A 19,778-nucleotide genomic window follows, 5' to 3' on the forward strand; every position below is an offset into this window, starting at 1 on the left:
TCACTGGAAGTTTGTCTTTCTGCAGTTATACCTCATAACTCAAAAACAGTATACTAACCTGAACCCCCTTTTAGATGTTGTATGCTTCCTCTAAACTTTGCCGCAAGTGATGCAATGTAATAACTTTTCTGTTTCCATGAAATAATGACAATATTATGAAAAGGATGGATTGCTACTCACCATATAGTGGAGATGTTGAGTCACAGATATGCACAAGGAAAAGACTGCTAAGCAAGTAAGCTTTTGGCCAAAAGGCCTTCATCTACGTTAAACACACACACACACACACACACACACACACACACACACACACACACACACACACACACACACAGTCTCTGGCTGCTGAGGCCAGACTGTGAGCAACAGCACATGATAGAAGCAGTCTGCTTATTGGGGCTAAGGTGGAGGCTGCGGCAGGAAGGGGGGAGAGGTATCAGGGTAAGGTGAGAGACAGTGAGTGCTGCTTGAGGGAGCATATATAGATGAGCTGGCGAGAGTATAGTCAGTGCAGTCAGAAGGTTGGGGAAAAGGGGGGGGGATGACAAAGTGGAAAAGGAGAGATGTAAAAACAATGTGAGTGCGTTGGTGGAATTGAGGGCTGTGTAGTGCTGGAGTGGAGACAGGGAAGAGAGAGGTGGGTAAAGGACAGTGACTAAAGAATGCAGAGGCCAGGAGGGTTGTGGGAACCAGATGTTTCATTACTTGTGAAAGCACATGACAGATCTTTACCTTTCACAAGCAAAGCTCTTACTATCTGATGGAACGATTTATAAAAATACATTTAATTCCAAATCACATGTACCAATAACTACTTTCCGAAGAAAAAGATTTCTTCTGAAGATAGTATGTGTAGAGTGTTGGAAGGTACGTTAAAATTCTTTTAAGACTCTGATACATCAGCAGCTCTCATTCCTGTTACTTCATTTTGTTTAGCACAAGACTGATTGAAATCAATAAAACAACTTGGTAACAAGAATAGACTTTAATCACAAAATATAAACTTAATTACAATTTCAACATTACATTTGTAATTTATATGGAAATGTTTATCAAAGCACAATAATTACAACATAGTATTTGCACAGCCCAGCACAATATGTTTGCAGAACACATTGTTTATAGTAAAATCACATATTTACTGTTATCTCCAATCATTCATTATCAAAACAAAAACATTTACACTCTTCCACAGTAAAATACAACACATTTTCCTGAAAACTGTAATAAAATTGCAGGAAGTTCAACGGAATCAGCTCATTCTCAAAATAGCGTACATTTATCATAATTTTTAACACTTAAATCCAGTTTGTGTGTGTTAATGAACTGCAAAAATTGTATGGCACTTGATTTCAATGATCAATTCCTCACAGGACTAACAGTTATGGTATAGCACATATAAATCTGCATGAGATTAATTTTGTCCTAGGGAGTATACTATCCTACATTCCGGGCAGGGGTCCAGCTGTTGGAGGAGTATGCAGGTATGTCTTCACATCAACAAATTTTGGTCCACCAAAGTAATCAAAAACCACAATTTGCTCAATCTTCATCTTTGCAACGTAGAAGTGATGATCTGCAACAAAAACAGTGCACTTTCTTTTCAACTTAAGTTTTATTTTGGTTTTATTCTCTCATTTATGTTTTATTGCTGCAGTAGTGGGGTAAAGTAAAATTATTTGTTAGAATATCAGTTCTTACCAGCCAAAAGTACAAATATTTAACTGGAAGGTTCTTCCCAGTGCATCTACACCCTGTTAACTCAGACGGCTGCTTTGTTAAGAAACTGTGTTTTTCTTTCCTCCCTTAAGTTGGTACACCTTTGATAAAGAAGAGTACAAAAATTGCCAGGCTTTTTACCCAGAAGTTTGTTTACACAACTGTTAAAAACCAGAAGAGATTCTGTAGCTATCAAATTCCTTTTTGAAAAGGGTTTCACAGCAAAAGAGAGGTTCAGGAAATTGTATGAGGGCTCTTCATATTAATTGTCCACATTAAATCGGATACTGGGGTTTAAGGTGGCCGTAGCCTCAATGGTGATTCACATGGCATCATAAGCCCAGCAGATCCAATGCTACACTGAATCACAAATACTGACAACAGGTGTACACAAAAAAGAAAGAAAACTTTTCAGCGTTTGGAATACATCTGCTTTTTTGTGAGTGGTCTCCTTTACTCCAAAAGTATTGGGGGGGGGGGGGGGAGGGGCTATCAAAAAGAATCATCCAATTTTGAACATCTATATTTCTGAAACTAATAAAGATATACAATAAATTTTGTTTTTTGGTGAATGGGAAATCAAAAATTTTTTAATGCCTTATCATAGGTGTTCAATACACCCCCCTTTAGATGCATGGCATATGTCAATGCGGTATTCAAATTGTCCCCACACTGCAGCGAGCATGTCTTGAGTTAGAGCTGCTGTTACGCAATGTCTCAGTTCATTCATTTTTGTTGGTAACGGAGGCACATAAACAGAGTTCTTATAAACCCCCACAAGAAAGAATCACATAGTCAGGTCCGATAACCTTGGAGGCCAGTAATGTAAGGCTGAATCATATGGTCGTTCAGTAATCCTTTGATTTAAAAATGCCCACACTTGCACATGTCAGTGGGGCAGTGCCCCATTGTGTTGGTAAATGAAGTCGTTCAAATCAGTCTCCAACTGTAGGAAAGTAAAGTTCTCAGTCATAAGTGCTTCCTCGAACAGTGTTCTGTTGGTATCAGACTCTTGGGAACGGCCCGGTAATTTGCCTTTACACAAACAACCTGTTTCTTGGAATAGTTCATGTCACCGTCTAACGCTGTGTGCTGTAGCAGGGTCCACACCATACCTAGTATGTTAGTCAGCTGAACAGTTATTATTGACCTGCACTGCACTGCACAAAACATAGAACACAAAATGCTTTCTGTTGTCATGAGACCAATTTTACTAGAACAGAAGTGGGCACACACTACTGCTACCTAGCGGGATCCGTGTAAAACTCGAGAGTTTGCTCCTTCTAAAAGTACATTGTCCACACACATGCCTCAAATAAAATAATAATTACGATTTTTTAAATTGGATGATTCTTTTTGATACACCCTGTATTTACATTCTACCATAATTTTCCCACTATAATTACACTTGCAGATATAACTTCCTTTTTTTCAAAATGTGTCGATCTCCCTCACATCATAAAAATGAGTTGTGCATGCTACTTTATTGTTATGATGAGCTGGAGTCACTGTTAATTCCAGGATAGACACAATAGTCTAAACAGTGGACAGTAACTATATTCTCAGAACTGAAGAACACATGATGAATAAAGTTGCAGTGAGTCTGAACACAGATTAGTCCAAGAATGGTAATCTTATAGGAAAAAATTTAACTTTGCTGCCAGACAATATTCCTTGTCTGTAATGTGCACTGTTGCTGAGAGGGACAGTAATCTTTCTCTTTAAACTTGCAAATAATTATACTGCCATGTTGCAATCTTTTTTCCAGTTAAGGATACTCTCATTGAGCAAGCAAATCACTGCCATCCAGGTTTTCTTTGTTTACTGCCTTCGAGACAAAGCACGAAAACCTGAAACTAACTTTACCGGATGTTGCGCACTCCTCAAGAAAAAACAGTAGAAAACTGTTCTGATTAAGTGCTAAGATACTGTATTTTTAATAGTATTCTTGAAGAGCAAATAAAGTTGAGGTGAGCCAAATTCATCCTATGTTATGTCCCAATGTTATTGCAATCATTAAAGCTCATGTATACATGTTACAGAATTTCCTGTTCACGCAACATCTATTTTTCCAACTCTCAGTGCGGCAGAAAGTAACTTACGAAGTACTGACTAATGTAATCGTGTTATGTTTTCACATTATTTAGAGTAACTGTACTGAACTTTGAATAGGCAAGGTTATTAATGCATCCAGCCATGCATGACTTTGGCTCAGTCTGCTAAAATGGAAAAGAAAGAAAGACAAAGCACATGTTTCTAAGATGTATGAGAACTGGATATACGTCCTAATCTACTTGTCTCCCGTCTTTCTGTCCATCTACTCCTCATTCCTTCCTTCCTTTCTCCCTCCCTACCTCCCTCTCTCTCTCTTTCCATCTCCTTCTGATGCCTCCCCCCTCTGTCCATCTCGTCCTTCATTTTCTATGTCCATTTCTTCCTACCCTTCTCTCCATCTCTTCTTCCCCCTCTCTCTGACCTTGAGCCTTGTTTACCACTATTGCCAATTCAGATTCCATAGTAGTATTCTAATCATAAACCAGTAGGGCATAAATCCAACATTCTTGTTTGGTTGACGAGTGCTGATGCCATGTTCAGTTATGGCCCAGATGGGTTTGATCAGGTTCAGGTCTTGTGAGCTGTGGAGGGGGGAACACATCTATCGGAACTCACCACTGTGTTCCTCAAACCACTATCACACTCCTGGCCTTGTGAAATGGCGCATTATCCTGCTGAAAAATCCCACTGCCATCAGGAATCATCATCATGAACCAGTGTATGATACTCTCTGGCCGTCATGGTGTCTTCCACAAGCTCCACTGGACCCACAGATGCTTGTGAGAACGTTATCCAGATCATAATGGAACCACTGCCAACTTGTCTGTCCTACAGTAGAAGTGTCGAGGAGCTGTTCCCCTGGAAGATAAGAGATTCGCATCCTCCCATCGGAGTGATGGTGAAGGTATCAGGATTCATCAGACCATGCAACACTCTGCCACCGTGCCTACGTCCTGTGCCAATGGTCACTTGCCCATTTCAGTTGTGGTTAATGATGTCATCATTTTAACACTGGAACATGAATGGATCATCGGCTGTGGAGGCCCACCGTTAGGAGTGTTCGCCATACTGCATGTTCAGACACATTTTTATTCTGCCCAGCATTAAAGCCCGATGTTAGTTCTGCCAAAGTTCACCACAGGTCCTTTTTTACCAGTCTGCCCACCCTATGACAGCCAACGCCTGTAATAAGGTGAGTCTGCCCAGCCCCATGACGTCTGGATGTGGTTTAACCATGTGTTGAAGACACTTACCCACAGGACTTATCAAATACTCAACAAGTCGTACAATTTCTGAAACGCTCATGCAGAGCCTCCGGGCCACCACAATCTGCCCCCAGTCAAACTCTAAATTCTGATAAGTTGTGAAGGTTCGCCATTCTACATACAGACAACATGCTCACAGATACTACATACACTATGCATGTGTCTGACTAGCAGTCATACCACACCAGGTGACACTGCTATTGCCCAGACAGGTTTATATCGACAGTAGGTCGGTGGTCATAATGTTTTGGCTGCTCTGCTCAGTGTATATAGTCTATGTGTGTCTAAATGTTTATTACTGTAACATGTTAACATGTAAAAAAAAGTAAAAATACCCCTGTATTGGAATGCAACGTTCTGTCAAATATCAAAGCAATTGGTCAAGAACTTTTGGTGATACTGATTTTGAACAAATAATACATTTATATTGTTATTTACATAGATATCAGTTTGAGTGTTACCTGGAGGCCAATTCTTCATTGCAGGGTGTCTGCTGAAAAGAGCATTCTGAGCAAAGGCCAACTCAGCTGGGTCCTTCACCTGTGGAAGAAGCATATTTTTTGAAAAACTGCTTTGTATGTGTACACTGGTAGGTTAGGGATGACACTAAACTCAAATGAAGACAAACAACACTAAAATAAAATGAAGACAAACTAATCTACCGATTAGGTGGCTATAACTAAATCTACAGCACACAGATTAAAATTGTGTGCCAGACTGGAGCCCAAATCCCTATCTTGCATTCAAAAGTTATTGCATGTGGAAGGCAAGGCTCCAGTACATTACATAGTTTTAATCTGCTGAGAAGTTTCAAACACTTCACTGCACAGTGAAAGATTCGTTCTGACATCTACAGAACTCCTTTGAGAAGGCAGAAGATTTAGGTTATTTCTTCCATAAGGCCAAGCACCAGAAATGAGTTTCACCCTGTCCCTTCCTTTTACCCCATAACACACCAGGAACAACAGTCAGTTGAATCAAAAATGAAAATTCTCCCGAGAAGACTTTGAAATTGTGAGACAGAATTGCAGGCCAGTACAGTCAGTTGAATCAAAAATGAAAATTCTCCCGAGAAGACTTTGAAATTGTGAGACAGAATTGCAGGCCAGTACTTAAATAGGAATGACAGTACTGCTGATAACCACAATTAAAAGCAAATAACCTATACTGACTTTCCGAACTAATAGTTCTTTCCTTGAGAGGGTTAGGGAGGGGCAGAGGGGGAGGGATGGGGGATGGGGAGAGGGGAGAGGGATGGGGATGGGGGGAGGGGGGAGGAGGGAGGAGGGAGGAGGGAGAGGGGTTAAAATTGGACAGCATGGCATTCAAATCCCAGGCTTAGAGAAAGCTATATGTTGGAAGGACAAAGAACACACTCATCCGGGAACCTTGCCTGTCATTTTTAACCTTGCCCAATCTACCCATTTCTCTTCCCAAAGGAAGAGAGAATTCAGTCATCCACACTACACAGATATAAGGTGTGATCGAAAGTAATGAGAATTTTTAATTTCACATGCTTTACACATCTGATTTTAAAATTTGTTTTATCTCATTGGTACACATGTTTCTGAGGTATGTTTGCATTTTCAGCTGTTTTGAATATTTGCTTTATTGTTGACAGTTGAAAAGGTTATAAGTGCTTTCAAGTGCTCAGCAAAATTTTACTTTCGAAAAAGATGGAGCAAAGAATTTGTATTAAATTTTGCTTGAAAATGGAATTAAGTGCAGCAACCCATTCAAAATGTTGACTGTAGCTTTTGGTAAATCTACTATGAGCAAGACATGAATTTACAAGTGGTACAAATGTTTCAAAGAGGGCCGAGAAAACACTGAACATATCAATTATCCACGACAATGTGGAAGAAGCAAAGAAAACAGCTCTGTAAAATCACAAAATCACCTTAAGAGAGGTTGCTGATGGCATTGGCATATTCTTCGGCTCATGCCAAGCATTTTTTCAGATGTTTTGCGCATGAAATGTGTAGCAGGAAAGTTTGTTCCAAAATATATATGAAGATAGTAACTGTTCTCGAAAGAACAGATACCATTGATGATCTTGCATCTTATCTAAAATAAATGATAATTAATTGAAATCCTCAGCTGCCGACAGGTGTTGTCGATATACCTCGATGGGGACAGCTGAAAATGTGTGTCCCGACTGGGACTCGAACCCGGGATCTCCTGCTTACACGACAGACGCTCTATCCATCTGAGCCACCGAGGACACAGATGAATAGCGTGACTGCAGGGACTTACCCCTTGAACGCTTCCCGTGAGACCCACATTCCCAACTGTCCACAATTTACATATGTAATGTACCTAATCAATATTTGCCCATCTACTAATTACTCGCACACACTAAGGTGATGATTCCCGTAAGAGTTCGGGCAACCTGTACACTTTCGCACAGATGAAGGTCAGTGGCTAGGTAGCCTTTAACAATATATGAAGATAGTAACTGTTTTTGAAAAAACAGATACCATTCTCATTCAAGAACAGTTACTATCTTCATATATAGTTAAAGGCTACCTAGCCATTGACCTTCGTCTGTGCGAAAGTGCACAAGTTGCCCGAACTCTCACGGGAAATGTCACCTTGGTGTGTGCGAGTAATGAGTAGATGGGCAAATATCTATTAGGTACATTACATATGTAGATTACAATGAATGAACACCCTTAGCTGCTTACAGGCGTTGATATACGTCAACGGGGACAGATGAAAATGTGTGCCCCGACCGGGACTCGATTGTATATACATATGTAGATCGTGAACAGTTGGGAATGTGGGTCTCACCGGAGGCGTGCAAGGGATAAGTCCCTGCAATCACGCTATTCCTCTGTGTCCTTAGTGGCTCAGATGGATAGAGTGTCTGCCGTGTAAGCAGGAGATCCCGGATTCGGGTTCCGGTCGGGGCACACATATTCAGTTGTCCCCATCGAGGTATATCAACAACACCTGTCGGCAGCTGAAGATTTCAATTAATTATCATTTGTTCCAAAATACTTGAACTTCAATGCAGACATTGCTCTGGAATTGCTAAATCAAGAAGTCAACAACAATCCAGAACTTCTGAAGAAGCTTATAACAGGTGGTAAAACATCAGTGTATGTGTATGACATCAAAACCGACGCCCACTCTTTGCAATGGAAATTTCATGAAGAGCCAAGACTGGAAAAAATTAGACAAGATCCATCATATGGGAAGGTTCTTCTCACTGTATTCTTCAATTACAGTGGGACGGTGCATCATGAGTTCCTGCCTTACAGTTGTACAGTCAGTAAGAAGTATACTCGGAAGCTATGCGCCATTTGCATGAAGGAATTCGAAGGAAACAACCAGGATTGTGGCAAAACCACTCATGGAAATTGCATCACGATAATGCTCCCGCTCGTGCATCAGTGCTCATTCACGTAAACACAGACCACACCTTATGGAGCCACTGAAACCATTAAGTTGCCTCAGCCACAGTATCTGCCAAACACAGCTCCTTGCCACTTCTCTCTACTCCTCAGGGTGAAACGAACCATGAAAGGACGTTGCTTTGCCGCCACTGATGATATAAGAACAGAATTGCTCAAGGAGCTGAACACCATAATGAGAAGTGTGCTCCAGAAGTGCTCCCCAGATTGGAATTAGCACTGGTACAAGTGTATTATGTTTCAGGACACAAAGTTAATGTCGACAAATAAATAGCGATTCTTTAAGAGAAACAAAAATTCCCATTACTTTTTGATCACATCTTGGACGCACACCTGACAAATGACAGGTCAGTGCTAGGAATAGGTAAACTATTTCCGTTAGGCCCTACAGAATAAATATGATGTCAGATGCTGCCACCAGAGGTCGCCCGGTAATATCGGCTGACAGGTCTGTCACAGTGTATCCTCTCTCCTCTGTTAGTACTGCTCAGAACAATGTGGGTTAGGAATCTATTCTAATACAAATCCATCTCAAAAAGAATGTGGCGAGTGCTGTACACTCTTTCCTTAGTTACTGGAATAATTTTTATGAATAAATGAAATGAAGACAAAATATACTATTACAAATTTAAGATGATTCGTTGTGGCATTGAAAGGTAAGATTACAAACACTCTGCACAATTTCAGCAAAACAGACATGTTGACTAACCTTCAATGATTATCATACAGCACATGTATGAAAGACAAACACAAATTCGGAATACGATATTCCAAACACCTAACACACTGAAAAGTGGAAACACATACACACCATTTACAAACAACCGCATACAACAGACTCACCATCCTACTAGCATACAAACAACAGTAAATAGTAATGGTAATTCTCAAACAGTTAACATCAACCTACCACAGCTCAAAAAAGATCCACCACTGTAACACAATTCTTCAAAATTTACATACATCACTTTTGTCACTTTGCCATATGATATTTTTAGGTTATAATCTAGGGCTAATTTTTCCAACCGAAACTTTTTCTCCATGACATGCTACATTTTAAGTATAGACATGGAAATGAAATACCATAGAAGATGTAATGTAAGAAAATGTCCAGTTAATTATTATTAAATTTTTAAGTAGTTCAAAATGTGTCATTTCAAATAAAGTAACAATTTCACACCATAGATTTCAAGCCATATCCCTGTTATTACTTTTCTCATCCCCAGGATGCCACAAATTTGGGTCTTTCTTGTACTAAACTTAAAAGTTTCTCCCAATTCATGTTTTGTGTGTGGGAGTATTGTATGGTACGACCAAGGAAAACAAACTGATTTTAATTTCACCTGTTGTTGACCAAAGTATGTTCAAGTAATGGGGCTGGTTGCACTGAGACTGCCCACATACTAGCCTTCTGGTCTGAAAAGATCAGCCAATGTTGTCCATCAGTGGAATCCACACAAGTCAGAGATAATGTGACCACAGCCTAAAAGTAGTGAGCATTTCTGCTTAATACACCTTCAACAATCTTTCTCATCTTCTGCAATTCCCCCCTCCCTGTCTTCCAACCCCCTCCTGCCCCCCAACGCCACCTTCCCTGTTGAACTTTTTTTTTTGTCTTGTCCCTCACTGTAGACACACTTACCTACCCCATCATCTTTCCCTATCCATCAGCTTATCTTCTTCTTGCCATTCCACTCATTTATTTATTCTTCCCATTATTGCCTATCTGTATTGAAATTTGGAGACTACCTCCTTTATTTATGATTTATAGATTGTAATCAGTGCCATTGCTAACTTCTCAGCTTACAAGTATTGTCCATTGTTGGCTTCACATTGTTAACTTCCACACATTGTCTCCTGCTGACTGTGTCTTAACCCAGTGTCCAGGATGATTTATCCATGTAACCAAAATCTATTTTATGTGACCTCCTGCTCTCTTTTTAGCAAATAATGACAATCCAGGTCATAACAACTAGAGTAATACCCCAACTTATGCTACTTTTCTGCAAATCCAGAGTTACACAAATGGTTTGTCTGAGCGCTGTGCAACTCTATTCCCCACACACCGTCCACATTGTGTTCAGCTTATGACAGGTTCGGATGTGCTTTGTGCAGACTCGATTTATCCAAGCTGGCTTGATTGACAAACACTGATGGCCTGAATGATACATTCTAACTATGTCACCCAGAAGAATCAGAACTGATTCATTTGCATCAAACAAGAAAAGAAAATTATTATCTTTGGAATGTAAACTTAATATTATCAAAGACTTAAACGTAAAAATTAAAATATCTTAATTGGCAAAGAAGTTTGATCTACTGGAATCAGCAATTAGCACAGTTATAAAAGATAAAGAAAATATCTCAAAGCTGTGAAAAATGCTCATTCTTTGAATTCACCTATCATTCATAAACATAATGATATCATCATTCAAATGGAAACGACATTAAAATTACAGTGTGATAATCAAGTAAGAGTGAAAAATTGTCCTGTTGATCAGAACTCATTGTGCTCTCAAGATAAGCTGATTTTTGAGACTGAAAGAAGAAGCGGAGGAGATGGCCAAAGACATAATGTTTAAAGCTAGTGACAGCTGGTTCAGCCAATTCAAAAGTTGTAACAATTAGCACACAGCATCACAGAAAGTGGAAAGGTGGCAAGCGATGATACAGATTGATAGGCGAAGACTGTCCCAGCCAAACCACATTCAACGTAGATGAAACTGGCCTGTTATGGAATAAGATTCCTAAAAGAACTTTTATCGTGCATGAGGCGAACAACTTTTCAGACTTCAAAGCTGCTGAAGATCGATTGACAGTGACGGCTGGCATGAATGCACAACAGTAGTGGTGGCACGAATATAGCTGGTGACAGTAAATTAAAATCTTTCTTAGTTTATGGCTCATAAAATCCACGAGTTAAAAAAAATTAATAAATAAATAAAATAAAAAAGTTTCCTGTGATTTGAAAGTTGAATGCTAAAGCTAGGGTGACAGCTTCCCTTCTTGACGATTGGTTTACTCATCACTTCATACATGAAGTTGAAGGTTACTGCCCTTTACTAAAAATCTCATTTTATGTTATGCTATTAATTAACAATGGACCACATCATCCTCCTGCAACAATAAGCCCTTTGTTAAAGCCTTTTGGAAGCAATTCAATATTTTATGTGCGGTAAGAACTATTGGAGAGTCTTGGGATCAAATTTCACAAAAAGCTTTAAATAGCACGAGAAAAAAAAAACCATTTACATTCCCTTGCCCCCCCCCCCCCCCCCACCTTTCCCACCACTGAAACCCAGGGGAATCAGCACCCAGATCCCAACCAAACTGATAAAGCAACCGAAGAACTGGCCGATTTTGAGGTGGTTTCTGATCATGTTCAAGAACTTCTGGGTTGACACAATAAGAAGCTGACAATTTATGATCTTACACAAATGCATGGGCACCAGCAAAACACTGAATAACCTGATTCCTTACACCCACTTCAATCAGGAGATCAAATGACAGTTGGAAACTTGATAGAAGGCCTCAGTTCAATTTAATGAGAGTTATAAATTTTAGAAAAAAATTATCACCAACTAAATGCGCATTTCTGCTACAAAACAGGGAACAAAAAATGTATTAACATGCTACAAGGAGATTCTACATGATAAGAAATGAAACTGATTCTTCAGATGACATTATAACATTTTCTGAAGCCTTCTGCATCACAATAACTACAGTTTACACTGTTGCAATGTGTAATAGTATACTGTAAAGACACAACTGTGTGATCAAAAGTATCTGGACACCTGGCTGAAAATGACTTACAAGTTCGTGGTGCCCTCCATCGGTAATGCTGGAATTCAATATGGTGTTGGCCAATCCTTAGCTTTTATGACAGCTTCCACTCTCGCAGCATATGTTCAGTCAGGTACTGGAAGGTTTCTTGGGGAATTGCAGCCTATACTTCACTGAGCACTGCACTGAGGAGAGGTATCGATGTTGGTCGGTGAGACCTGGCATGAAGTCAGATTTCCAAAACATCCCAAAGGTGTTCTGTAGGCTTCAGGTCAGGACTCTGTGCAGGCCAGTCCATTACAGGGAAGTTATTGTCATGAAACCACTCCACCACAGCCTGTGCTTTAACAACAGGTTCTCGATTGTATTGAAAGATGCAATTGCCATCCCCGAATTGCTCTTCAACAGTGGGAAGCAAGAAGGTGCTTAAAACATCAATGTGAACTGTGCTGTGATAGTGCCAAGCGAAACAACAACAAGTGCAAGCCCCCTCCATGAAAAGCACGACCACACCATAACACCTCCACATCCGAATGTTACAGTTGGCACAACACATGCTAACAAATGACGTTCACAAGACATTCACCATACCCACACCCTACCAACAGATCACCACATTGTGTACTGTGATTCGTCACTCCACACAACATTTTTCCACTGTTCAATCATCCAATGTTTATGCTCCTAACACCGAGTGAGGCAGTTTATGAGCAGCCGATCAATCATGAAATCCAAGTTTTCTCACCTCCCGCCTTACTGTCATAGTACTTGCAGTGGACCCTGATTCAGTTTGGAATTCCTGTGTGATGGTCTAGATAGATGTCTGCCTATTACACATTAGTCAACAGACAAGGTCGACCTTTACACTTTTGTGTTGTACATGCCCCTTCACATTTCACTTCAATATCACATTGGAAACAGTGGACCTAGGGATGTTTAGGAATGTGGAAACCTTGCATACAGACATATGACACAAGTGACACCCAATCACCTGACCACATTTGAAGTCCATGAGATCCGTGGAGTGCCCCATTCTGCACTCTCACGATGTCTAATGACTACTGAGGTCACTGATATGGAGTACCTGACAGTAGGTGGCAACACAATGCACCTAATACGAAAAACGTATGTTTTTGCAGGTGCTCAGATACTTTTTATCATATAGTTTAATTTGTTGTATTGTTGAGCATTTTATTAAACATTTTCATTCAAAATTACTTTGTTTTCTTTAGTCTCTGATCCTAATTGAACATACACTGAAGAGCCAAACAAACTGGTACACCTGCCTAATATCATGTAAGGGCCCCACAAGCACACAGAAGCGCAACAACATGATATGGCATGGACTTGACTAATGTCTGAAGTAGCGCTGGAGGGAACTGACACTATGAATCCTGCAAGGCTGCCCATAAATCCATAATAGTATAACGGGATGGAAATGTCTTCTGAACAGCACGTTGCAACACATCCCAGATATATTGTTCATTTCTGGGGAGTTTGGTGGCCAGCATAAGTGTTTAAACTTAGAAGAGTGGTCCTGGAGCCACTTTGTAGCAATTCTGGACATGTGGGATGTCCAATTGTCCTGCTGGAATTTCCCAAGTCCGTCAGAATGCACAATGGACATGAATGGATGCAGGTGACCAGACAGGATGCTTACGTACATGTCACCTGTCAGAGTCATATTTAGACATATCAGGGATTCCATATCACTTCAACTGCACATGCTCCACACAGTCCACTGCTGATATGAAAGGTCCACGGATTCATGAGCTGTCTCTATAACTGTACATGTTCATCCACTCCATGCAATTTGAAATGAGACAATTTTCCAGTCATCAACAGTCCAATGTCGGTGCTGATGGGCCCAGGTGAAATGTAAAGCTTTGTGTCAAGCCATGATCAAGGGTACACGAGTAGGCCTTCGGCTCCATGAGCCCATATTAATGACGTTTTGTTGAATGATTCACATGCTGACAATTGTTGATAGCCCAGAACTGAAATCTGCAGCAATTTGCAGGAGGATTGCACTTCTGTCACACTGAACAATTCTCTTCAGACATCAATGGTTCAATTCTTGCAGGATCTTTCCCCGGTCACTGCGATGTTGGAGATTTGATGTTTTACCGGATTCCTGATATTCACGGTACACTCGTGAAATGGTCATTAGGGAAAATCCCCCCCTTTATCACTACCTCAAAGATGCTGGGTCCCATCACTTGTGCGCTGGCTATAACACAACGTTCAAACTCACTTAAATCTTGATAACCTGCCATTGTAGCAACAGTAACCAATCTAACAACTGCAACAGATGCTTGCTGTCTTATATTGGCATTGCTGACCGCAGCACCGTATTCTGCCCGTTTACATATCTCTGTATTTGAATATGTATGCCTATAACAGTTTCTTTGGCACTTCAGTGTAAATTGTTTGTTTATATGCAAAATTAACCCTGAGTTTTGAGAATGTGACTTGCCCGTCTATTACTCGACCCACCTGTCATGTACGTCCAGGGTATTACAGTACAGTGTTTAATAACTTATCTATGTGTAAATTCATCTGTTTCCACCTGGTATCTTGTTATTTCTTGTGCCTTAATTTTGTCATGTTTATGCTCAAAACCATACATACTTACCCTCTTAATCTTGCCAGTGATAATGACTTTAGCACATCTGGGATCCTCAGCATCATACTTTTGCTTCTTGCAGTAGTCAGACTGAGCCAAGGTCATCACCAAAGTGCTTCGGTAGTCTCTCTAAATAACACACAACAGAAAGTTACTTACAAGTGCTACACATTTGGAAAAATCTGTAATGTTATCTCTACAAAACTGATAAAGTGGGGAAAGAAATGATTGAGAAAGCCACATTTTTCATTCATTAAAATTGGCATCTCAGATTGAATATACTACATCAAATAAAGATACTTCACTATCGAATCAGATAATAAATGAAAAGGTACTGAATGGAATCAGGGAGAAAAATGTCTGGTACAATTTGAGTAAGAGGCATGGGTTGAAATTATTCATTCTGAAGCAGCACGGAACAGTTAATTTGGTTGTTGAAGGAAGTGTAGCCGTAAGAAGTTGACAGGGAGATTAAGGCTTCACTACAAGTAATCAGGTGCAAGTGGTTGTCAGTTGCAGTAATTACGCCGAGTATACGAGTGCAAGATAAGTTAAAACAGTTGCCTGTGTAAGGCACTTTGTATTTTCTCCCAAGACACATTTTGAGGGCTTACACACTTATTTTCAACTGGATCAAAGGATGACCCCACTTTTTATTAGCTGGATGTAGTTAGCTGTCAGATTTGAGTTTCAATTTGCTACAAATATACATATACAAAAAGGTATAATCAGCACTTGTTAATGTATTATGTATGAGGACTGCTAATTTTAAACAATAATGAAGCTATTAACAATATATAAGCCCTCGAAATGCTTTATTGGAGAAACGTTTACAACATCATGTTAGAGACTCGTGAACAAGCTGTAGCCAGTGTACAGAAATTTTCCAGAATATTACACTACAAACACAGTTCATTGTTTGTTTTTGATTCTAATTAGCAAAATACTAAGAGGGAGTGAATCAGAGTTTAATAAGAGTTTTACATTTTAAATGTATGTACTTAACAATTTTTAATTTCATGAAACCTATAAAATTTTAGTAAGGATGCTAAACCTACACTGTTTTCACCAAAATCCTCATCTACAATTACTGTGTTAGACTTGCACACGAATGTGAATTGAACAGCTCCCTTCTGAACTGTTTCAGGACAAAAGATTAGACAACCTGTATACTTACCATCAGGTCCTGGACACTCATGTCCTTTGGGGTGAGGTACATGTAAGGAATCCCCGAACTCTTGTCCACTGGGCCATCGCTCACAGACACGATGTTGTTGAACGGGTAGCTCCATGAACCGGGCAGGGAGGAGATGGTTGACATGGCTGCCCAATCTAGAAAATGGAAAAAAATTAACAAATATCTTAGTGGTCAGCTGATCACTCAGTCACTTGCACATCATGTTCTGTAAATTCCATCACAGAGGAGAGACTTCATTGGTGCAGAGCTGTTAATAGCCAGGAGCAGCACTGGTTAGTATTGCTCAACTCAAAGCTGACAAGTACAGGAATTAACTTCTAATTTACTTTATGTATACAGGATGAGTAAAGGAAGAAGTTGTGGTGTCACCACCAGACACCGCACTTGCTAGGTGGTAGCCTTTAAATTGGCCGCGGTCCGTTAGTATACGTCGGACCCGCGTGTCGCCACTATCACTGATTGCAGATTGAGCGCCGCCACACGGCAGGTCTAGTCTAGAGAGACTCCCTAACACTCGCCCCAATTGTACAGCCGACTTTGCCAGCGATGGTTCACTGTCTGCAGACACACTCAATTGCAGAGACGACAGTGTAGCATAGTCGTCAACTACGTCATTTGCTACGACCTCGCAAGGTGCCATATTCAGTTACTATAGGTACTATCTTCAAGAATGTCTTCGGAACAGATAATGTTGTGACTCATGTACCGTCAAGAGCGATGTTCATCATTAATGGATTAAAGTTAAGTATCAAACTAATTCTCATCATTAATGGATTAAAGTTAAGTATCAAACTAATTCTGTCCGCTTTCTGAACTCTCATTCCTTGTCATGTTCCAGACCTCACATCAGTATAGTTCTTCCCTCCTCACGCTAGCCTGCTTGAGCTAAAACGCGTGGATTTCAGCCTCCACTCTTAACACACTGTTGGCTCTTCTGCTAACACAAAAGAAGTAATATACATTTTATTTTATGAATGGTCTGAGGTATCAAAATAAGGGTTTTGGAAAATTATGGTCTCCAGAAGAGCAGGTGATACTGTTACATGTTTAATTCTCTTAACTCCCATATCATCTGTAGATTGAAGTAAGTACAGTTTTTCAGATGGCGCAATGAACTTTTTTTTAACATCATTCCATAGGTCTTGGAAAGATGAAAACAGTGACATTACACTCATTAATTTGGCACTGAGACATATCGGAAAAGTATCTGGGAAACATGCTAAAACAGAAAGACAAGGTGGCCACAATATGCTGTTGTTGCATGTAGCCAAGGTATTTTATGTAGCAAAAAGATAGGTTACATTGCTCTAAAAAAAAAAGTTTCTTCCTTGCCCTACTTTATGTGACATAGACAGAGGGTCAGCTACAATTGCTACAAATTGACCTATATATTAATTTCTAGCAAATAAGAAGGCGGTTAGGAAACTATTTCAAAAGTGTGAACCTACCCATTTTTAAATAAACAACATTTATGGAAAAAAGTAAACAGTTGAAAAGGATGAGAACCACACTTGGCATTATTCACACCACAGTAACCAATTCTGGGCAGCTCGACCTGTGGAAAGTTTCAACGGCGACATCAACAATCATCATAATACTAGACCTGTTTTGTTCATGAGCTTCTGAATGAAGTCTATCATTCCAGTTTAAAAACTTTATTTGTTTCAATATCTTAGCTGAAGAATCAATTGCAAGAATGACATGACGGTATGGCTTTATTAACCAGGAGATGCCATCTAGAATGGTTTGGCTGAGAGGTACAAGTCTTTCTATTGGACAAAACTCTGGCGACATGTGCATGTGACGAAGATAAGATGAGTGATGCGCGCACACACACACACACACACACACACACACACACACACACAAGCCAATTAAATGCCCAACCCAGTCAGGAACCAAACACAGGTCTCTGTGGTCTAGAGGTAGCAGCACTAGCTACTAGACCACGAGCTGTATGCAGTTAGGAAGATTAAACATTCAACAAAATTATGTACCCCTCTGCTTACTACCATTCACTGACAATCGCATCTCAATATGTTGAACAGTTCACATAATAAAATGGATGTTGCAACTTTATTACACACTTTTATCTATCTCTGGCCAGGACTAACCACTTCAGGATGCAAAATATTTAGCAGTGCCAACAGACACCTATAAAAGAAAAAGTACAAAAACCACCCTAGCTTTCAGAACTTTCAGTTCTCTGCTCACGGAAGAAGATTTTTTTTTATTTATATGGAAAAAGCAGGTACTTGTAAAAAGGCCAGTGTTCCTCCTCTTAAACCGCTCAGCTGCTGTTTCTACCTAATGCTTCGAGCTGAACATTTATGTAATTTGACAGACATCACTATCAGCTGTCAAGATCTAATACACAGATTAAACAGAATTTACGTATCGGAGTCCAAATATTCTGATAAATTGTAGAAGCAGTAATTGATAAGGCACTCTTTCACATTTTTAACATCTGGGCATTTTCAATTCCCTGCCTAATGGCTACCAGTTTCCTGCACCAGAGTATCAAAGTCATCCCATTCACATTTCTCATTTTGAATAACTACTTCCACATTTTACTTGTTTAAACATACTAAAAAAATAAAGCTGTGTGCATTCACAAGGTTGGTTTGAACACTGCAGTGCTTTACCAGGCACGACCTATTGGAGATGGTACACACTTATCTTCTGAAGGCTGGAGAGTCTTAATGGTATGCACTGACAACATTCACACTGTCTTACAAAGCATTCCACAGTATCTTGCCAGTATTCTGCTAGTTATCATGGAGTTACCACTACAGTGTCTGCTTGTGAGCTCCACTCTTTCATTTGTGTTTTGCAGCAAAACAACTATCTGCTGTCAATATCTATAGGGAATCACTATAGTGAAATGTGATGATGCCCTTTTTACAGTTTGCAGTGTTCTGGAGACAATCACAGTGTTACTACTGACAATATCTTAATGCGGCTACCTCCTTGAGCCACAACTTGGCCCCATCACAAAGACCCTGACGGAATACTATCACTACTGCAGCGTTTGTGCAAGGTGGGTGCCATGTTTGCCAAGTGATATCCACAAGCAGCAATGGATCAATTTGGCCAGAATGTTTCTGGAAATGCATTAGACAAAGGGAGATCTGCTCTTCAACTGGGCATGAAATCTGGGGCAATCATTCAACCCCTGAGAGAAAACATTAAGAGCACTGTGTTGAAGAAACCTGGCAAAAGTGACCCAAAAAAACGCAAAGGTCACCCATTCAACAGCAAAAGTTATGACAGCCATCTTTTGGGACTGTCAGCGGGTGTCACTTATCCACAACTTGCCTCACAGCACCAAAATGAATGCAAAGAAGTACTGTAATGTCCTGAGGAAACTGCTAGTTGCTATCAAAAGAAAACATCCTGAACTTTTGTTTCACAATGTTCTCTTCCTTCATGACAATGTTCAGTCTTATAGAACTCCAATGACCCAGGTGGAGCTCTCAATATTCAACTGGGAAGTGTTTCCACATCCTCCATATTCACCAAACCTTTCCCCAAGTGGTACTGGTTTGTAAAAACTGGTCACATCACCAAAAATATTGGGAAAACAAGGTGACGATGCAGAAAAGAGACCGAAGCACTGTACATTGTCAATTATTTCAGCTGGATAAATGGTGTGTAATGTTTATTATTCACAGTATAGCCCGATTAATGTGACCACTGCCTACGTTTGACGT

General features: G+C 40.0%; 1 protein-coding gene across 2 annotated transcripts in view; it reads right to left on the bottom strand.

Moving 5' to 3' along the window:
* Window positions 1–970: 970 nt before the first annotated feature.
* LOC126293672 (protein CREG1) overlaps window positions 971–19,778 on the bottom strand; it is a 45,442-nt gene continuing 26,634 nt past the window's right edge. For both annotated transcript variants that reach the window (XM_049986964.1, XM_049986963.1), the window contains exons 3-6: window positions 16,045–16,199; window positions 14,877–14,996; window positions 5,501–5,579; window positions 971–1,576 (exon numbers count right to left, since the gene is read on the bottom strand). In XM_049986964.1, coding sequence (XP_049842921.1) covers window positions 1,443–1,576; window positions 5,501–5,579; window positions 14,877–14,996; window positions 16,045–16,199 — 488 coding nt within the window. In that variant the 3' untranslated portion in view covers window positions 971–1,442. The remainder of the gene's footprint in view (window positions 1,577–5,500; window positions 5,580–14,876; window positions 14,997–16,044; window positions 16,200–19,778) is intronic.

Source organism: Schistocerca gregaria, chromosome 10, assembly GCF_023897955.1.
Source record: "Schistocerca gregaria isolate iqSchGreg1 chromosome 10, iqSchGreg1.2, whole genome shotgun sequence".
Classification (NCBI taxonomy): Eukaryota; Metazoa; Arthropoda; class Insecta; order Orthoptera; family Acrididae; genus Schistocerca; species Schistocerca gregaria.